General features: G+C 41.7%; 1 protein-coding gene across 1 annotated transcript in view; it reads right to left on the reverse strand.

Annotated features, from left to right (window-relative positions):
- The window catches only part of SYCP2L (synaptonemal complex protein 2 like), a 117024-nt gene that overhangs the window by 12601 nt on the left and 83897 nt on the right, over nt 1-20526 (reverse strand). Inside the window, exons 27-31 of the mRNA XM_043593132.1 lie at nt 15099-15200; nt 13925-14031; nt 12939-13030; nt 10848-10947; nt 10695-10753 (exon numbers count right to left, since the gene is read on the reverse strand). Of these exons, the coding sequence (XP_043449067.1) occupies nt 10695-10753; nt 10848-10947; nt 12939-13030; nt 13925-14031; nt 15099-15200 (460 nt within the window). The remainder of the gene's footprint in view (nt 1-10694; nt 10754-10847; nt 10948-12938; nt 13031-13924; nt 14032-15098; nt 15201-20526) is intronic.

A 20526-nucleotide genomic window follows, 5' to 3' on the forward strand; every position in this document is an offset into this window, starting at 1 on the left:
TTTCAATGGCAACGCGACATATCCTGTAAGTGTATCGATCTATTTAACCAAGCTCCAGCTAGGTATTCAGGCACTTTCCAACAGCTCCTTATCAGAACTGTTATACATACTACTCTACATATCCTTGCGCCGTCCAATTTAATCTTTAAGAGAGTTCTCTAGAAGTGGGATTGCCAGGTCAAACATCACAAAGCACAACTTTGGATCCCAAAGGAGTTCTTAAAAATCAACCACTTTTTTTTTTTAACTACTATACTCTAAGATATATGGAATTACATTCTTAATGAATATATTTTCATTACATGGTCTACTTAGGGAATCTACCTTAGACCTCTAAATTGAAATTTTCAAGTCGACAACTGTATAAAAAGCCCCATTATTAAATGCTGTGGGAAAGAAGCAAACAGTATTCAAAGAACCCAACCGGGTGAGAGGGTTGCTATCTTTAAAGCGACTGCATCCAAGAACAGGATAGTTCGTAGTTGTTCAGCACATTCCGTATTTGTTCACTCCGTGGGCCTCACAATACTTCCAGAAAGCTCACAGGGCGGTAGCCCCACGAGCTGCTGGGCCATCTAGAGAAGCATTAGGGCTCATAGTAATACTTCTATAAACTTCTTCCTTGAAAAATCTCTCCAAATCCATCCCATCCTGTCTCCAATCCTCGGCCTTCCCAATATCCTCGGCGTCTTCTTGAAAGAAAATGTCTCCCTCCCTTCTCCTTTTCACTAAAATGTGGTTGACTTCTGAGGGTGCCACCTTCGCCAACACCCTCTTCTCAATTAAAAGTTTTTGTCAGGGGCGCCTGGGTGGCGCAGTCGGTTGAGCGTCCGACTTCAGCCAGGTCACGATCTCGCGGTCCGTGAGTTCGAGCCCCGCGTCGGGCTCTGGGCTGATGGCTCAGAGCCTGGAGCCTGTTTCCGATTCTGTGTCTCCCTCTCTCTCTGCCCCTCCCCCGTTCATGTTCTGTCTCTCTCTGTCCCCAAAATAAATAAACGTTGAAAAAAAAATTAAAAAAAAAAAAAAGTTTTTGTCATTGCCGTTGTTCTTTTTAACTCTGTTATCCCATTACTTCCTGGCCAGGCAGAGAAACAGGTATTCTCCTGGCTCCAAAATGCCAAATACAGGAATTGCTCTCCTGCAGACACTTCTCTGCTGCTTATGCCAACCATCTGAATTATCATCCGTCACCCATCATCTTGGCCCCTCTGTTCACTTGGCCCTGCTTCCTGTCAAGCCTTAGTAGTTACTGAAACTCCGTCATGAGGGACCCACCTTCACTCTCTGGCTTCTCAGTTCTTTCACTTCCTCACCTCGTATAGGATTTTCTTCCATTTCACCATAGCTACACTCTCTCGGATGTTATCATTACAGAAATCTTGATTCATAACATCCCGTTTTCTAACTGCATTTTTCGGGCCTTTCCCAGCCACCTGTGCTCCTTCCCTCACTGTCCTAACTTTTGATCCCACGGAAACTGTCAATCCATTGACATTATTTATAGACAGAATGTCTGTATCACCCCCACTCCATTCAATTGCTGAAACTCCCCCCATTCCCGCCATGTGATGGTGTTAGGAAGCAGAGCCTCGGGGAGGTAATCAGGATGAAATGAGGTCAGGAGATGAGCCCTCACAAGTGGATTAGTGCTCTTAGAAGAATCAGGACAGAGTTTGCATTCTCTGCTCTCCACCTGGTGAGAACGGACATCTTTATGTTACTGAGTCTCCCCATCTATTGGTCCTGAAATTAGTAATAATGCATTTAGAGTTTCTCCATTAGGCATGATACTGGCTTCTGGACTGTTTTATCATACTACAGAGTATCTCATTACTACTATTTTATGTGGGCTTATACAAATTCAGACACAGATGTAGACTTTTTTCAAACACCTTTTGAAATCTATGAAAGAGAATCACAATGATTTTTCTCCCTAGGTCTATCAGCAATCAATGTATTGATAGATTCCCTAATATCACACCATCTTTGTATTGCTGGAATAAATCTCCCTTGATCGTGACACATTATTCCTTTCATAAGGTGCTAAATGGTGTTTGCTGATATTTTGCTTAGAATTTTGCCTTAATTTTTTTGAGGGAGATTTGTTCTATGGTTCTCTGTGCAATTCTTGTTGGATTTTAGCATTGTCACACAAGGTTCATTTAAAAATTGGGTAATTTTTATTCTTCTGTGTGCTGGAACAGTACTAACGTTACCCTTTAGTACCATTTAGTCAACAGCACCGAAGTTATCCTTTCCTGAAGGATAGAAGAACTTCGTGCACAATCTGAACCATACACATCTCCATAGTAGTTCTTTTTGACTCTCCACTTCTTCTATGAATAGTTCCCAACCCTGCAGGAGTCCATTTTGTTAAATTGTAGTTTCCTGGAAAATTGCCCATGATTCCAAGTCCTCATCAAAACCAGTTAACACATGAACAAATAAACTCTAGTTCCTGCTTGACCCACATTCCTTACACCCCAGGTCTCCCCCATCTCCCTAACTGGCAACGCCATCCATCCAACTGCTAGAAAACAGAATCCCAGGAGTCATCCTTACTTTATGCATCACTTCCATCTATCAATGATTTATAAACCCTGGCCCCAAAAGTGTGTCTCCCCTGGTGTCTCCCCATTTCTAACCGTCTCCAAAGGCCCCCCATCCAGTTCAGCTCCTCTCCTCTATTCTCACTTCCCCAGTCAATTCTTAACAAGGCAGCTAGGATGGGATTCTTAAAATATAAATCAGATCACAGTACCCTCACCCCCAATGCCTTTGCTCGAACCCACCCATATTTCCCTTCACCTGTAGTACGAAATTCAAGCTCCTCAGCCTGTTCAGTGAGGCCCTGACCTCAATGAGACTCAGTCATGCTCCCAGCTTCCTTTCAAGTAACTGTCCCCTCAAACACCACTCTGAGCTAAGAACTTTCAGTTTTTCAAATATGTCATGTTCTCCCCTACCCGATCCTGTTGCCTTAAACTGTTCCTAAGTCTGGTTCCTTCCTATTCTTTTTTTTTTTTTTTTAATGTTAGTTTTGAGGGAGAGACAGAGCATGAATGGGGAAGGGTCAGAGAAAGAGGGAGACACAGAACCTGAAGCCGGCTCCAGGTTCTGAGCTGTCAGCACAGAGCCTGACACGAGGCTCGAACCCACAAACCGTGAGAACATGAGCTGAGCTGAAGTGGGATGCTTAACCAACTGAGCCACCCAGGCTCCCCTGGTTCCTTCCTATTCTTGAAACCCTATCTTAAATGTCACTTTCCCACAGAGACCTTTGATGACCATCCTATCTGAAACTGCACACCCTTGCTCTCGGCCATAGCACTTGTATCCCTCAAAAGCACTTTGTAAACTTGTGCTTAGTTTATTTGCTCACTTGACTCTTTCTGTCTTTCTTCAAGGAATTTATTTGTAACGGGGGCAGGAACATATCTGTGTGTTACCAATTGTAGCTCCATGTTTAGCCTGTTGCCCGATGCAGAGCAAGCACTCAATTATAAATATTTGTTCAATGAAAGACCAGATCCAAAAGGATAATTTCTAGCATGGAGAATATTATGAAAGAGGAGAAAGCTTCTTGGAGCCCAGAGCGTTAGAACATCTTTCACTGCTTACTTTCCCCCATTCCAATTCCATCGAAGCAATCCTTTGCACCTACCCCAGGAATGCAGTCGTCACACAGGACTTTGGCTTTCCTCATGAAGACTGATCTGGATTGAGCCTGGAAAAAACGGATCCATCTCATTATATTTGGCCAATTTAAGACTATACACAAACGTACATACATACATCATAAGGTTATTTCATAGATCGTTACATTCCTGGATGTCAGCTGAGGAGAATCAATGGCCAATCCAGAATACCATTCTAAGTAATTGATATTTTCACTTGATCCTATTTCAGGCACTGCATCTATCAACACCACTAGCCCGAAACATAGGTAGAGGGATCTCATGACAACCATTCAAAGTATTAATCCCTACTTCCTTGTAGCACTGCGCTAGGGGCTGAAATAATCTAGTCTGAGGAACGGCCTTCTCCTTTCCCTAGCAAAATATGTAAAAACCATCACTGATGCACAAACATGCCAAGAGGGCAGCCACTGGGTACCAATCAGATCCAGATACTGGATCTTGACCAAGTCCAGCCTGGTGCCCAGTAAGCACCCAGCATGAGCTAAGAGCATCATTATCATCTCTCCTCTACAAGCCACGGGGTGGTTTCCTTAGGTGACTGGAAGAGTGGAGAGCAAAGGCAAAACCCTGGGAGATGTGTATTTTGGAGGGATTTTTTTTTTTTTTGAGTATTCTAAAGTCATACAAAGGGCCTATTGTCAAGGGAGGTGAAAGCAAATTGTAACTATTCCTACAATGTAATCTGTATGAACTGAAAAGACAGTTGTCTAAAAGCTGAGGTTTAGTCAAAATAAGTGAATTCTCCAGGTTTCAGAAATCTAGGGGGTATAATCTTCTCTACTTCTTAATCTAGTATTGCTTTATATCAGCAGTTCTCAAAGTGTGAACCTTTGGGACCCCCTAAAGGACCCCTTAAGTTGGAGACCCCTAAGCTTCCAAAGGTTCCATGAGTCCAAAACTGCTTTGGTAATAATGATAAGTAATAATAAGACATCATTTGCTTTTTTTCATTCTTTCTTGCACAAATATACAGTGTCTTCCAGAGGCTACAAGATATGTGATATCACAGCAGACTGAACTGAGAAGCAGATATGAGAATACAGCTATCTTCAGTGAAGCCTGATATTAAAGAAATTTGCAAACACAACCCAATGCTATTCTTCTCACGTTTGTCTTGAAAAATCTGGTTATTTTTCATAAAAATATATTACTCATATCAATATGCAAAGTTTGTTATTTTTTTCATTAGTCATTGTATTTTTTTTAATTTTTTTAATGTCTATTTATTTTTGAGACAGAGAGAGACAGAGCATGAACAGGGGAGGGTCAGAGAGAGAGGGAGACACAGAATTCCAAGCAGGCTCCAGGCTCTGAGCTGTCAGCACAGAGCCTGACGCGGGGCTCGAACCCACAGAGTGTGAAATCATGTCCTGAGCTGAAGTCGGACGCCCAACCAACTGAGCCACCCAGGCGCCCCAGTCATTGTATTTTTACAAACCAGTCTTTTGAATACGTTCAGCCATGAGTGAAAAAAACTCATTATCATTTGAATTGTGAGCTACATATATCATGACAAGACTTTTGGAGAGTGAACCCAGGATAAACCCATACCAGTAAAACAAAAACCACTAAAAAAAAAAGAAAAACAACAAAAACAACAAAAACCTCCCGAACATAATATATAATATATATACATATTAATTTAACATAAAAATATTATTGGAAATTATGTATTATCCTGAGTTATTTATGTCAAATTCTATTTTTTAAATGTTTTTCTTTCACATTTTTAAGGTATAATTGATACACAATGTAACATTAGTTACAGGTGTATACAACACAGTGGCTTTAACAACGCTGTAGGTTATGCTATGCTCACCATGGTGCGGCTACCATCTGTCACCATACGATGCTACTAAAATACCACGGACTGTATTTCCTGTTGTACCTTTCATCCCCATGACTTATTCCTTCCATAACTGGGAGCAGGTGTCTCCCACTCCCCTTCATATTTTGACCGCTCCCCCATACCTCTACCTACCCCCATACCTCTGACAGCCACCAGTTTGTTCTCCGGACTTAGGACTTCTTTGATTTGTTTTGTTTTTTAGATTCCACATACAAGTGAAATATGGTATTTGTCTTTCTCTGTCTGGCTTATTTCACTTGGAATACCCCCTAGGTCCCTCCGTGTTTTCATACATGGGAGATTTCATTGTCTTTATGGCTGAGTAACAATCTGTTGTGCGTGTATATGCATATACACACATACACCCCATATCTTTACCCATCTGCCTGTTGATGGACATCTAGGCTGCTTCTGGATCTTGGCTACTGTAAATAATAGGGGCGCATGTATCCTTTTGAACTTGTGGTTTTGTTTTCATTAAATACCCCGTCGCAGAATTTCGGGATCATATATTTCCATTTTAAATTTTTTGAGAAAGTTCCAAACTGTTTCCCACAGTGACTGCACCAGCTTACATTCCTACCAACAAGGGTTCCTTTTTTTCTCATCCTCACCAACATCTGTCATTTCTTGCTTTTTTGATACTAGCCACTTTGACAGGTAGAAGGTGATAACTCATTGTAATTTAGAATTGCATTTCTCTAATGATTAGTGATGTTGAGTATCTTTTTATCTGTCTGTTGGCCATCTGTACGTCTTCTTAGAAGAAATTTCTATTCGGGTCCTCTGCCTATCTTTTAATTGGAACATTTGGCTTTTTGGTATGGAGCTATCTACGCCCTTCATATATTTTGGATATTAACCCCTTAACAGATATATCATTTGCAAATATCTTCTCCCATTCACTAGGTCGCCTTACATTATGTTGATGGTTTCTTTTGCTGTGCAAAACCTTTCTATTTTGATGTAGTCTCAATAGTTTATTTTTGCTTTTGTTTCCCTCACCTGAGGAGACACAGGGTTGTGTCAAAGAGATTACCGCCTGTGTGTTCTTTCAAGAGTTGTATGGTTTCAGGTCTCACAAGGGATTAAGTCTCTAATCCATTTTGGGTTTATTCACATGCATGGTGTAAGAATGTGGTCCAGTTTTTCCAGCACCACTTATTGAAGAGATGGTCTTTTCCCTAGTGTATATTCTTGTCTTTTTTGTCATATATTAATTGACCATAAAAGCATGGATTGATCTATGGGTCTATATTTGTGCCAGTACCATACTGTTTTGAATACCATAGCTTTGTAATATAGTTTGACACTAGGATTGTGACACCTCCACCTTTGTTCTTCTTTCTTAAGATTGCTTTGACTATTCAGGGTCTCTTATACTTCCGGATATATTTTAGGATTATTTGTTCTAGTTCTGTGAAAAATGCTGTTGGTATTTTGCTAGGGATTATATTGAATCTGTAGGTTGGGGTAGTATGGACATTTTACAAATGCTAATTCTTCCAGTCCATAAGTATGTATATAGTTCCATTTGTGTCCTCTTCAATTTTTTTCATCAAGATTTTATAGTTTTCAGAGTACAGGTCTTTTCTCCACTTCTTTGGTTAAGTTTATTCTTAGGGATCTTATTCTTGGTGATGTAAATGAGATTGTTTTCTTACTTTCTCTTTCTGCTGCTTCATTATTAGTGTAAATATATGTAAAACATTTCTGTATATTAATTTTATATTCTGTGACTTTACTGTATTTATAGGTTCTAATAGTTTTTTGATGGGATCTTTAGGATTTTCTGGATATAGTATCATGTCATCTACAAATAGTGACAGTTCTACTTTTTCCTCCCCAATGTGGTGACTTTTACTTCTTTTTCTTCTCCTATTGCTGTGTAAGACTTTCATTACTATGCTGAATAAAAGCAGTGAGTGGGGACAACCTTATCTTGTTCCTGATCTTAGAGAAAAAGTTTTCCATTTTTTACCATTGAGCATGATGTTAGATGTGGGTTTGACATATATGGCCTTTATTACATTGAAGTAGGTTCCTCTAAACCCACCTCATTGGAAGTTTTTATCAGTAACAGAATTAGAATTCTGTCAAATGCTTTTACTGTATCTACTGAGATGATATGATTGTTATCCTTCATTTTATGATACAGCATACCATGTGGATTAATTTGTGGATATGGAACCATCCTTGAGTCTCTAGAATAAATCCCACTTGATCTTGGAGAATGATCCTTTTAATGTATGGTTGAATGCAGTTAACTAATATTTTCTTGAGGATTTTCACATCTATGTTGATCAGGAATATTGGCCTGTAGTTTTCTTGTTTTGTAATATCTTTGCCTAATTTTGGTATCACAATAATGCTGGCCTTGTTGAATGTATTTGGAAGCTTTTCTTTCTCTTCCATTTTCTGGAATAATTTAAGAATGGTATTAATTTTTTTTTTTTAATGTTGTTGGAACTCACCTGTAAATCCATATGGTCCTGGACTTATGTTTGTTGGGGCTCTTTTCACACACAGTGTTATATTCATTTCAGGTGTACAATGTAGTGATTCAACAATTCCGTATATTACTCAGCACTCATCAAGTGTGTTCTTAACCCCCTTCACCTATTTTGCCCATCCCCCCCACCCCCCCCCCCCCCCCATAACCATCTGTTTGTTCTATGTTTGTTTTTTGGTTTGTCTCTTATTTTTTCCCTTTGTTTGTTCTGTTTCTCAAATCCCACATATGAGTGAAATCATATGGTATTTGTTTTTCTCTGCCTCATATTTTGCTTAGCAGTATACTCTAGATCTATCCATGTTATTGTAAATGGCAAGATTTCATTTTTTTATTAAGGTCGCTTCCATAAAGTAGCTATTATAAATAATGTGGCAACACATGTAGGGGTGTGTGTATGCCTTTGAATTCGTGTTTTTATTTTTGGGGTAAATACCCAGTAATCCAACTAGTGGATCATGGGGTGGTTTTATTTTTAATTTTTGGACAAACCTCCTTACTGTCTTCCACAGTAGCTGCACCAGTTTGCATTCCCACCAAAAGTGCACGAGGGTTCTTATTTCTCCACAGTCTCATCAATTTTTGTTGTTGTGTTTTTTATTTTAGTCATTCTGACAGGTATGAGGTGATATCTCATTGTAGTTTTGAGTTGCACATCCATGATGACTGATGTTGAGCATCTTTTCATGTGTCTGTTGGCCATCTGGATGTTTTCTTTGGAAGAATGTTCATGTCTTCTGCACATTTTTAAACTGGATTCTTCGGTTTTGGGTGTTGAGCTGTATGCATTCTTTATATTTTTTGGATACTAACCCTTTATCAGATATGTCATTTTCAAATATCTTCCACTATTCAGTAGGTTTTCTTTTAGTTGTATTGGCTGTTACCTTCACTGTGCAGAAGCTTTGAATTTTGCTGTAGTCCCAATAGTTTATTTCTGCTTTTGTTTCCCTTGTTTCAGGAGACATATCTACAGATGTTGTTATGGCCAATGTCAGAAATTACTGCTTGTGCTTTCTCCTAGGATTTTTATGGTTTCAGATCTCATATTTAGGTCCTTACTCCATTTTTTGTTTGTTTTTGTGTATTGTGTAAGAAAGTGGTCCAGCTTCATTATTTTGCATGTAAGTATCGAATAGAATGTCTTTTTCCCGTTGTATATTCTTTCCTGCTTTGTCAAAGATTAACTGACCATATAATTGTGCATTCCCCCAATTCCAAAACCAGATAAAGACCCACAAAAAAATGAAAACTATGGCTAATATCTCTGATGAGCACAGATGCAAAAATCCTCAACAAAATTAGCAAACATAATCCAGCAATACGTTAAAAAAAAAAGCATTCCTCATGACTGAATGAGATTTATTCCTGGGATACACAGATGGCTCAATATTTGCAAACCAGTCAATGTGATACATCACATCAATAAGAGAAAGGATAAGGACCATATGATCATTTCAATAGATGCAGAAAAAGCATCTGACAAAGTACAACATCCATTCACGATAAAGCCCCTCAATAAAGTAGGTTTATACAAAACCTTGGAACAAGGTTTATACAAAACTCAGGAACAAGACAAGGATGTCCACTCTCACCAGTGTTATTTAACATAGTACTGGATGTCCTAGCCACAGCAATCAGACAAGAGAAAGTAATAAAAGGCATCCAAATTGGTAAAGAAGAAGTTAAACTCTTTCTGTTTGCAGATGACATGATACTATATACAGAAAACCCTAAAGACTCCACCAAAAAACTATTAGGTAAACGTATTCAGTAAAGTTGCAGGATACGAAATCAATGTTCAGAAATCTGTTGCATTTCTATACACCAATAATGAAGCAGCAGAGAGAGAAAGAAAACAATCTCATTTACAACTGCACCTAAAATAATAAAGTAACTAGGAATAAGCTTAACCAAAGAGGTGAAAGATCTGTACTCTGAAAACTAGAAAATATTGATGAAAGAAATTGAAGAGACACAAAGAGATATTTGATGCTCATGGATTGGAAGAACAAATACTGGTTTTTAAAATTTTTTTGATGTTTATTTTTGAGAGAGAGACAGGCAGAGACAGAGTATGAGTGGGGGAGGGGCAGAGAGAGAGGGAGACACAGAATCTGAAGCAGGCTCCGGGCTCTGAGCTGTCAGTACAGAGCCCAACGTGGGGCTCGAACTCATGAGCCCTGCGATCATGACCTGAGCTGAAGTCAAATGCTTAACCGACTAAGCCACCCAGGGACCCCAAGAACAAATACTGTTAAAATCTCCATACTGCCCAAAGAATATAGAGAGAGAGAATATAACCTACGATACCACAATTCACTATATATCTAAGTGTTTTTCTCAGGATGGACTCAATTTTTTAAAATTATTGCTTAAAAGAAAACAAATTGGATCAAAAACACGGACATTTGTATGATCCTGCTTATGCTTTTCAAAATTGACACTTCTAGAATGCCCTAAGCCACACTCTCTGCTCAGGGAGTGCCACAAAAGTAGTTGGTTTGAAAGGATGCAGCTACATAGCTGCTTCCGTGCAGTTTCACCCACATCGATCACCCATACTACAGCCAGCGCACTACCCTCATTCTTCAACTAAGATACTTCTAGAAGGAATACTTTGAAAAAATACCTCAGCACTTGCAGATCACAGAATGATTTCAGGGCATCAGACTGTTTCCCCCAAAATTCCTAGAATTGAACAAAAGTTTTAAGTATTTGGCCGTTACTCTACTCTGGAACAGATCCTCGTAAGTCACAGAGGATATTCAAGAAAAGGACTTACCAGGGCATCCTTCTCAAGGTGTTTCAGAGCCTGAATATCCTTCTCAAGATTGCTCAGCTCTTGAAGGACAAAACTGTGAAACTTCTCTAGTTTATTCAGTCTGATGAAAGTAAAAAGCACCAGATTTCATTGGGACTGCTTGAATAGGACAAAAGACAATCCTCTTATTGCAAAGATACTTCTTATTCTTCTCCAGACGTTTGTTTTAAGGACACATAACTCAGGGCACCCGGGTGGCTCAGTAGGTTGAGCGTCCAACTCTTGATTTCAGCTCAGGTCGTGATCTCACTATTTGGGAGTTCGAGCCCCACGTCAGGCTCCAGGCTGACAGAGCGGAACCTGCTTGGGATGCTCTCTCTGTCTCTCCCCAACTTGTGCACTCTCTCTCTGTCCCCCCCCCCCACTCTCCCACCCCTGCCCTCAAAATAAATAAACTTAAAAAAAAAAAAAAGAACACCCATCTCCTCTTCCCTCACTAACCATCCTCATCCCTTAGTTCTGCAAACTTTGATTTAGCCTTTCAACAGAAGACTGGAGAAAGCTAGTATTACAGAGCAAAGAAGAGATAACTCCAGGGAAAAGGACATGGAGGCCAGAGCTGTCCTGGAAGCTACTAGACCACCAATCATGGCTCCCCATCGCTTCTTACCTTCCATTTTCTCCCCTTTCTCTTGCCTTAAGCTGGTCCTGAAGGCTGAAATTGGCTAATAGACTCGTTTCTCCTCTACATGTTAGTTCTAAAGTTTCCAACAGTTGCTCTTCTAATGACCCCATAAACTGCTTTTTTCCCTTGTTTATGGTCTGTCTGCTCCATTAGGCTGGAAGTTCTATGAAGGCAAGAAGCTCCCAAAGCTTGTTGTCACTGCTCTCCTGCACTTAGACGGGACCTGGCACCTGGTGCCACTCAGCGTGCATTTGCCGAATGAAAAATGCATGCATATATAACCCCTAAAAGACAATGGGAGTTCTAGAAGTCCAAAGTCCTTCATGGGCTCGTTTTGAGAACCAAATGACATTGCATGTAAGCAAGTTTGAAAAACATCATAAATTTCTACTCACATTACATTTTCTGCCCTAAGAAACATCCTCCTTCAGTTAAGCAAACCGACCCGCCATTGTTTTCTTCCTCTCCTTCGTTCACAGGTCATTCTCTTCAACAAGGAACGATCTCTACACATAGCTTCCTTATACCATTCAAACCTTTGTTTCCAAAACCTCACTACAGAAGCACTTCCGTTGTAATGGCTCTGGATTAAGTCTAATCACTACAGAATCCCATCTCCACTCACCTTTCCTAACCTTCACATCTCTCTGAAATCTTACGCCTTTGTCGTTCTTGCTCTACGGTCATCAAGATATGTTTGTACACGTGTGCGTGTGCGTATGCATGAGTGCACAGCACTTTTTATTGTGGCCATATATGTAACATAAAATTTACCGTTTTAACCATTTCTAATTCAGTGGCAGTAAGTGCATTCACAACGTTGTGCAACTGTCACCACCATCCGTCTCTAGAACTTTTCCCTCATCCCAACAGAAACTCCGTTCTGATTAAACAACAATTCGTTCCCCACTCCCTCCCCCTCTGGTAATCTCTACTCTGCTTTCCTTCTCTATGAATTTGCCTCTTTTAGGTACCTCCTACAAGTGAAATTGTGTAAGACTGGTGCTTTTGGATCCAGCTTATTTCACTGAGCATAATGTCCTCGAGGTTCATCCATATTGTAGCACGTGTCAGAATTTCATCCCTTAGGGCTGAATAATATTCCACTGCATGTATTTAACACATAGCACTTATCCAGCATTTTTACATAGATGTCCGTGCTTCCTCTGTCTTCACAACCGGATTATAAATTTTTTGAAAAGAGTGTTTTAGGATCATACAATGGGAGACCATGAAGAGGCTTCAAGAAGGCTTTAACCCGTCATGTTATGAAGGAGGAAGGAGAAACCTAGGAAGGTTAGGTGAGGGAGCAAACCTCACACATCTGCTCAAGCTTCGGCTCCTCATGACCCCAGCACAGTGGTCATGACACAAAAGCTTGTGAGCGATCCCACTTTCACAAACTTGTTCTGAAGCCCAACACTTACCTGCATTGGTGTATCTGGTTTAAAAGTTGGATTAAGCAATCTGGTGCTTGCTTTGCATTTTTTGAATCAAGCGGACTCCCTTTGTACCTAAGCTAAACCATAACAACAACAGCAAAATGATCACATTTGAGTTAACCATAACTACATAAATTCAGTTCAGGTGTTGCGTGGAAAAGACATTGCATAGCAAACGTTACTGCTAAACGATTGTGATGAGACACCGTGCTACACGCGGTCTATGCATTACCTCAGGTTCAGTGCCAATAAAGAACAATAAGCTAAAATAGGAAAACCTATAGTCTCCCTGTCACAACGTATATTGAATATTATGAACAAATTGCCATTATAAGTGAGCTTACATTGGTATCGAAGAAAATATAAGACTGTGGGGGCTTCCCATGTTAGTTAAATGAATGTATGTCAGGGTAAGAGATTCTTCCCAAATGTGCAAAGAAATAACTCTTTAGGGATTTAGGAACAATAGGACATCAAAGGAGGGAACTGAAATTCTTCCAGAGTTCATCCTGCAGACAAGATTACGGGATGGCCTATGTGTGCATCGCTCAAAGATACACCACCACTCAGCTGACCATCTACCCAAAGCCCACCTCCGCCCTTATCCCAGACGCCTCTCTCATCCAGATGGTCCCCCGCTCCCCTCTCCTCCCGTCTATCATTATAACCGAATCATTGCTTCTGGTAGTTCAGTTGTCTGAGAACACTACCAATGAAACCAAACCATGAGTCTGATTTCCATAGAGGTGCATCTGGTCCCACCGTAGCAAATGCACAGGTAATAGCAGTCTCATAAATACAAGCCATAATTCACAAAGGCACTGAAATCAGTGACCATGGCTAAGGCAAACATACCTCCCCAAAAGAGTGCAGAGAACCCTCACACATGAAGGATATCAACGGTACTGATGGATAACAGGAACTTGTTAAACTCGTAACAAGCTAGCTTTTCATTTTTAGTGGAAAATTACCTCAATTTTTCTTCTCAGGTCTCTAGTGAAGGTTTCGAGGGTTGCGATAATAGCAGAACCATCTGAGTTCTCCGGCGCAACTGCTGGGGACGGAGTGGAAATGCCTTCTGAACAATAAAGAGAGAACATCGGGTAAAACGAACACAGTGCTCGAGGTAGATGTGCTCAGTCTATCAGCTGCTCAGAGGTGGACAGGCAGCTAAGAAGCACAGATACAAGCCACAGAAGTCCCACGGGGGCCTGGCTGACTCTGGCCGATAAGGCCAGCTTGATCCGAGAGTCCTCGTCGTGAGCACTTCATGCCGCTTCCCACTGAACCTCACTCAAGTGTTCACCTCCTCCAAACTCTCCCAGAATTTTAAATCAGAGCAACTCTGCCTAAGCAGCAGGCAGAGAGAGGTGTTGTAAGAGGTTTTAAAGAGGATGTGATGGGTGGGACATTTCTATGGGGCAACACTGGCATGATGGCTTCTGGGCGCCCCAAGTTTTAGGAGGGCTCGCGAGGACTCCGGCACTATTAAGGGACTGGCAGGTTGTAGCTCATTTCAGCCTCACAAAAGCCATGTCAAATGGGCTCCGTTGTTCCCCATATTGAACAGAGGGGTCCAGTAACTTGTGCAAGCTCACGCCAACAGTGCCAGGATTGGAACCCAAAACAAAAGGCTCCAAGAGAGCCAATTGGGAAGACCAGAGGCACTTAACCACCAAACTCTAGTATCTCTGGGCTTCCCAGTCTGCTCTCTTGGAGGCTTTCGTTTTGAAATATGGTGGCCTCACTTACGCAGAAGGCCATCCTTCACTGGGGTAGAGTGGATATCTCTAACACAAAAACCGAGCTAATAGCTACCAACTAAAGCAGAGACCTATAATTTTAGGAGCTTTAGGCCCTGAAAATTGCCATCAAGAAGAGTAAAGAGGCAGACATCAACCTGCTAGAAGGACTAGAACATGCTAGAAGTACTTGCTTTGATCTCTAATTTGTGCAACAATTTACTTGTGTTTGAAAGAACAAAATGCTTCAAAATGCTTTGAAGGGACAAAATGCTTGTCTTTGAAAGGCAAAAGCCACCGTGATCTTCAAACCGTAACCCCCTTGGAGTGCGTGCAGGAGCATTCAGTGCTCACAAATCTGTCCCATTCTTGCTTGAATGGCTGGCCGGGCACATAATGTCACCTGCTAAGCCCGTTTCTTCCGTCACCGAGGAGGGGGATTCCGGAGCATCGCCTTCTTCCAGTTTTGATTGTTTGGACTTAGCAAAACTGCCTCCTGATAGGTCTAAAAGCAAGCACAGCACATTAACGATGGCACACCCATTCCTTCTGTCCCAAATTTTATCTCGTCCTCTTCTTACCAGTTAATACCCAACCTTGGTGAGCAGCCAGCGACACTTGTTCCCTGTGACTCATTACTTACCGGTGACAGCACCAGCATCAAAGCATGACGCGTACTGATGCCAGAAAGAGGACACATGGGAACAGGCACCCCTTTGACGAGCCCTGTAACATTTAGGAACGGCCCGCTTAGCAAGGGACAGGCTGATCCAAATGAAAAGCAGCAGTGGTTAGCATCAGAAACGCTGCCAGGGCTCAGGCTAAACGGGAGGTAGCAAGGTAATCTGAGCAGATAGGCCTTCAGAAGCTCATCAGATGGCCCCGCGGAGCGCGCCACCTGCTGGCGACGCTGGAGCTTTACTGCCGCGCTGAGTGTCGCCTCCTAGAGGAGGCCATCTTGGCTGCTCACTAGCTGCCGTGACTCTGAGACCTTCAGCTTCTGAGATGTAAATATAGATTCTCTTTTCAATTTGGCAATTACTCGGTATTTTCTATCTGATGTCTGCTTTCATCCCACACATGTCCTTGCTCCATCTGAGCCCTCCCAGTCTTAGCAGTGGCACCACCCCTGTCAACAGAACCCTCGAATCAGGCTCAACTCCTGTGTTTCCTTACCATCCACGTCTCCTCCATCATCAAGGTCCTGCATACAGAACGAACCCATCTCTCTTTCTACATTCCCACACCATGACCCTGGTCCAAGGCCATCCTCCCCGGAGGACCTCATCAGTCTCGTGCCTCCAACGGTATTGCCTCCCAAATCTCTCTCCTCCCTGAGCTCCACGAAGCAGCAAACTTGTGTTTCCAACTGCTTGGTCAACCACTCCATCTCGAAACCCACTCTATTCTATTCTTCCCACCCCAAGCGCTTTCTTCCCCACCGTGCACTTAGCCCCGCTTAGCTGTGAAGTCATGTGGCTTTGCCCCTTCTCCTCACTGCTGTTTTTCCCCTCTGAAGTGGAAAAATCCAAATTCATTACTCAATAAATACTGTGTGTAACAAGCTGTATGATATGGTGCTGTAGGGGAGAAGCAAAGACACGAGTTTCTCTTTCCGTGCTCTGCTTCTATACGTGGTCTCCCTGGGGGGGGGGGGGGGGGGGCTCAGACACCCCACGCATGTTCTCATCTCAAGGTCTTTGGTTCTTGCTGCTCCTCGGACTTGAATCCTTTCCCTCACGGATCTGCCCTGAGCTTTCCTCTGGGCGACCGACGTAAAGTTTCAGTACAACCCCCCCAGCTTTGAAATCTCTTTCCATGTTTTTCCTAGCCTCTATCACAACGTAACACAGTGCGTGTTTTACTTTTCTTGTATATTATCTGCCCTCCCCGCCCCTCCTCCCAACACACACACACACACACTGGAAGGTAAGCTCCACTGAAAGCGGGCATGTTGTCTTTTTTTTTTTTTTTTTTTCCCCATCAGAATAACACTTAGCAAAGTGCCTGGTCTGTAGCAGACACTCAGGAGATGTTCATTGAATGCGTAAATAAGCGAATGCCAAAAATATCTAAGTTCCTACAAAAAAAACCCAAAAAGATGTAAGATACCTTAGGAGTTCCTAAGACGCCAACGGAGGGAGACCCGGAACTCCCTCCTTCATAGACACACACACATTTCCAGAGCAATTCCTTCTAAAGAATGGTGGGCTGACTAAACAGCTTTTGCACAGCAAGAGAGAGGGAGACACAGTAATGAAGGCACTCCCCTCTGCAGTGGGGAGGGAAAGTACTAAGGGAAGGGGAACAGATTTGTCTGCTCCGGGGCACAGAATAAAAGCTGTGGTTTAAAAGGGCAGCTAGAATATAAAAGATCTAGCCCTAGGAACCTGCCAAACAGAGGGGGCGCGGGGGTTGCTGATCCACTCACTCTGGATCAGAGGGGCTGGTGAGCGCCATGGTTTACGTTCCCCTTCTACCTTGATAGCACAGATGGAAGCAGGGTTGGGTTGCCAGAGCTGACCTACCTCCACACCAGCCGCAGCCCCAGCCCTCCCATCAAGGGGGTGCCAGTGGAGCACACAGCAGACACCCCTGATCAGCAGGCACTACAGCTCTGGCGGTCTCACCAAGACGCAAAATGCCCTGGAACACTCCAGGCCTGAACGACTTCACCTCCAGACAACTTGCCGGGGCACCTCCCTCAACTTCTCCCCCTCACGGAGAGTCCCGAAACCTCCGGGCCCTTGCCTGCTTCGGCTCCGGCTGCCCCAATAGAGTACTTTCTGCGTGGAGGCACCCAGGACACCCCAGTCTGCACCCACTTCGGTTTCAACTATCCTGCCGGGGTGACCCTCTACTTACAACGCCTGAGGATGTAGAGAAAAAGGAACCCTCTTGCACTGTGGGTGGGAAGGCAAACTGGTGCAGCCCCTGTGGACAACAGTACGGGAGTTCTTCAAAAAGTTAAAAACAGAACTACCTGATGATCCCGTGATAGCACTATTGGGTATTTACCACCAAAATACAAAAACACTAATTCAAAGGGATACATGCACCCTTATGTTTATAGCCAAATTATGGAATCAACCCAAGTGCCCATCAATTGATGAATGGCTAATGAAGAGATGGTGTATACACACACACACACACACACACACACACAATGGAATATTAGCCATAAAAAAGATCAGCCATAAAAAAGAATGAAGTCTCGCCTTTTGCAATGACATGGATGGAGTTAGAGAATACAAGGCTAAGCAAAATAAATCAGGCAGAGAAAGACAAATTTCATATGATTTCACTCATATGTGGAATTTAAGAAACAAAGGAGTAAAGAAAAAAAAAAGAAAGAGAGACAAACTAAGAAACAGACTCTTAACTATAGAGAACAAACTGGGGCACCTGGGTAGCTTAGTTCGGTAAGCATCCAGCTATTGATTTCAGCTCAGGCCATGCTCCCAGGGTCATGGGATTGAGCCCCACCATTAGGAGGCTTTGTGCTCACAACAGACAGCCTGCTTGGGATTCTCTCGCTCCGTCTCTCTCTGCCCCTCCCCTGCTCACATGCACTCTCTCTCAAAATAAATAAACTTAAAAAAAAAGGAGAACATCCATAATGTTTACCTCTGTTTATATTGAGCAGTTTGGGTATTACAGGTATAATCATTTTATATTATCTATCAGCAGATTTCTCATCAAATAATTTGCAGGCCAAGAAAAATGGAATGCTATGTATAAAGTGCTGAAAGAAAAAAAAGGCCAACCATGAATACTTGACCTAGAAAAGTTGTCCTTCAGAAAATGGAAAGAGAGATAAAGACGCTCCCAGACAATTAAAAGCTAAGGGAGCTTATCACCACAAGATCTGCCCTACAAGAAATGCTGAAAGTACTTCATCAAGACAAAAATGAAAGGATACTAATTAGTAACATGAGAACATGTGAAAATATGTCACACTTTCAAGTATGTATATAGTCAATATCAGAATACTGTAATATGGTGGTATGTTAATCACTTAACTCTAGTACAAAGAATGAAAATATCGGAAATAACTATACCCATAATGTAATGTGTGCCCAACAGGAACAGAGATAAATTGTGATGACAAAAACATAAAATTTGGGGGAATTTGTATGGAATAAAACTTAAGTTGTTACCAGCTTGAAATAGACTATTAGATATCTAAGACCTTATATGTAAGCCTCCTAGCAATGACAAAGCAAAACCTACACAAAAGGGAATATACAAGCATCACCAATTCACAAAAGAGAGGAAGAGATTAACAAAGGAACTACAAAGCAGCCAGAGAACAATAAGATGACATTAGGAATTCCTTACCTATCAATGGCTAAATGTAAATAGACAGATTTAAAAAATGGGCAGAGGATCTGAATACACATTTTTCCAAAGAAGACATCCAGATGGCCAACAGACACATGAAAAGATGCTCAACATCAGTCATCATCAGGGACATGCAAATCAAAACCACAATGAACTATCACCACAACTGTTAGATTGGCTAAAATCAGGGAAACAAGAAACAAGTGTCAACGAGGAGGTGGACAAAAAGGAATCCTCATGCACTGTTGGTGAGAATGTAAACTGGTACAGCCACTGTGGAACCAGTATGGAGGTTCCTCAAAACATTAAAAATAGAAATACCATAGGATCCAATAATTCCATTACTGAGGGGCATTTACCCAAAGAAAATAAACTGGAAGAGATCTATGTACCCCTATGTTTATTGCAGCATTATTTACAACAGCCAAGAAATGAAAGCAACCTAAGTGTCCATCAATAGACAAATGGATAAGGAAGGTACGAGGTGTGTGTATATTATATGTGGAATTTAAGAAACACAGCAGATGAACATAGGGGAAGGGAAGCAAAGATAAGATAAAAACAGAGGGAGACAAACCATAAGAGACTCTTAAATAGAACAAACTGAGGCTTGCTGGAGGGGTTGGGGGATGGGTTAAATGGGTGATGGGTATTAAGGAGGACACTTGTGGGGATGAACACCGGGTGTTATATGTAAGTGATGAGTCACTAAATTCTACTCCTGAAATCATTATCACACTATATGTTAGCTAATTTGGATTTAAATTAAAAAATAAAAAATACAATATATAAAGAAGTTATAAAACTCAACACCCCCCAAAACAAATAATCCAATTAAAAATGGGCAGAAGAAATGAGCTGAGCAGGACTCCCGGCACTCAGCCAGCAAGGAAACAGAAGACCAAATCCTCCAGCTATGCGGAACTGAATTCAGCCAACAACCTGAATGAGCTTTCAAGTGGATTTTCCTCCAGAACCTCATCCTCTGGCACCTTGTTCGGCCTTGGGAAACCCAGAGCAGAGAACCCAAGGCAGCCCCCCCACCCTCCTGATCTACAGAACTGTAAGATAAAAGATGTGTATGGTTCCAAGCATGTATTTGATCTGAGTTGTTTTAAGTTTGCGGTAACTTGTTACGGTAGCAATAAAAACCCTATGTGTAGAAGACTAAAAAAAAATTTTTTTTTAAATAGGCCAAAGAAATGAACAGATATTTCTCTGAAGAAATACAGATGGTCAACACACACATGAAAGATTCTCAACATCACTCATCAGAGAAATGCAAACCGAAACTACAATGAGGTATCACCTAACACCTGTCACAATCGCTACAATCAATTAACACAAGAAACAAGTGTTGGCAAAGATATGGAGAAAAAGGAACCCTCTTGCACTGTTGGTGGGAACATAAATTGGTGCCGCCACTATGGAAAACAGTATGGAGGTTCCCCCAAAAGTTATAAATACATACATACGTACATACAAAC

Source organism: Prionailurus bengalensis, chromosome B2 (genome assembly GCF_016509475.1).
Source record: "Prionailurus bengalensis isolate Pbe53 chromosome B2, Fcat_Pben_1.1_paternal_pri, whole genome shotgun sequence".
NCBI classification, from domain to species: Eukaryota; Metazoa; Chordata; class Mammalia; order Carnivora; family Felidae; genus Prionailurus; species Prionailurus bengalensis.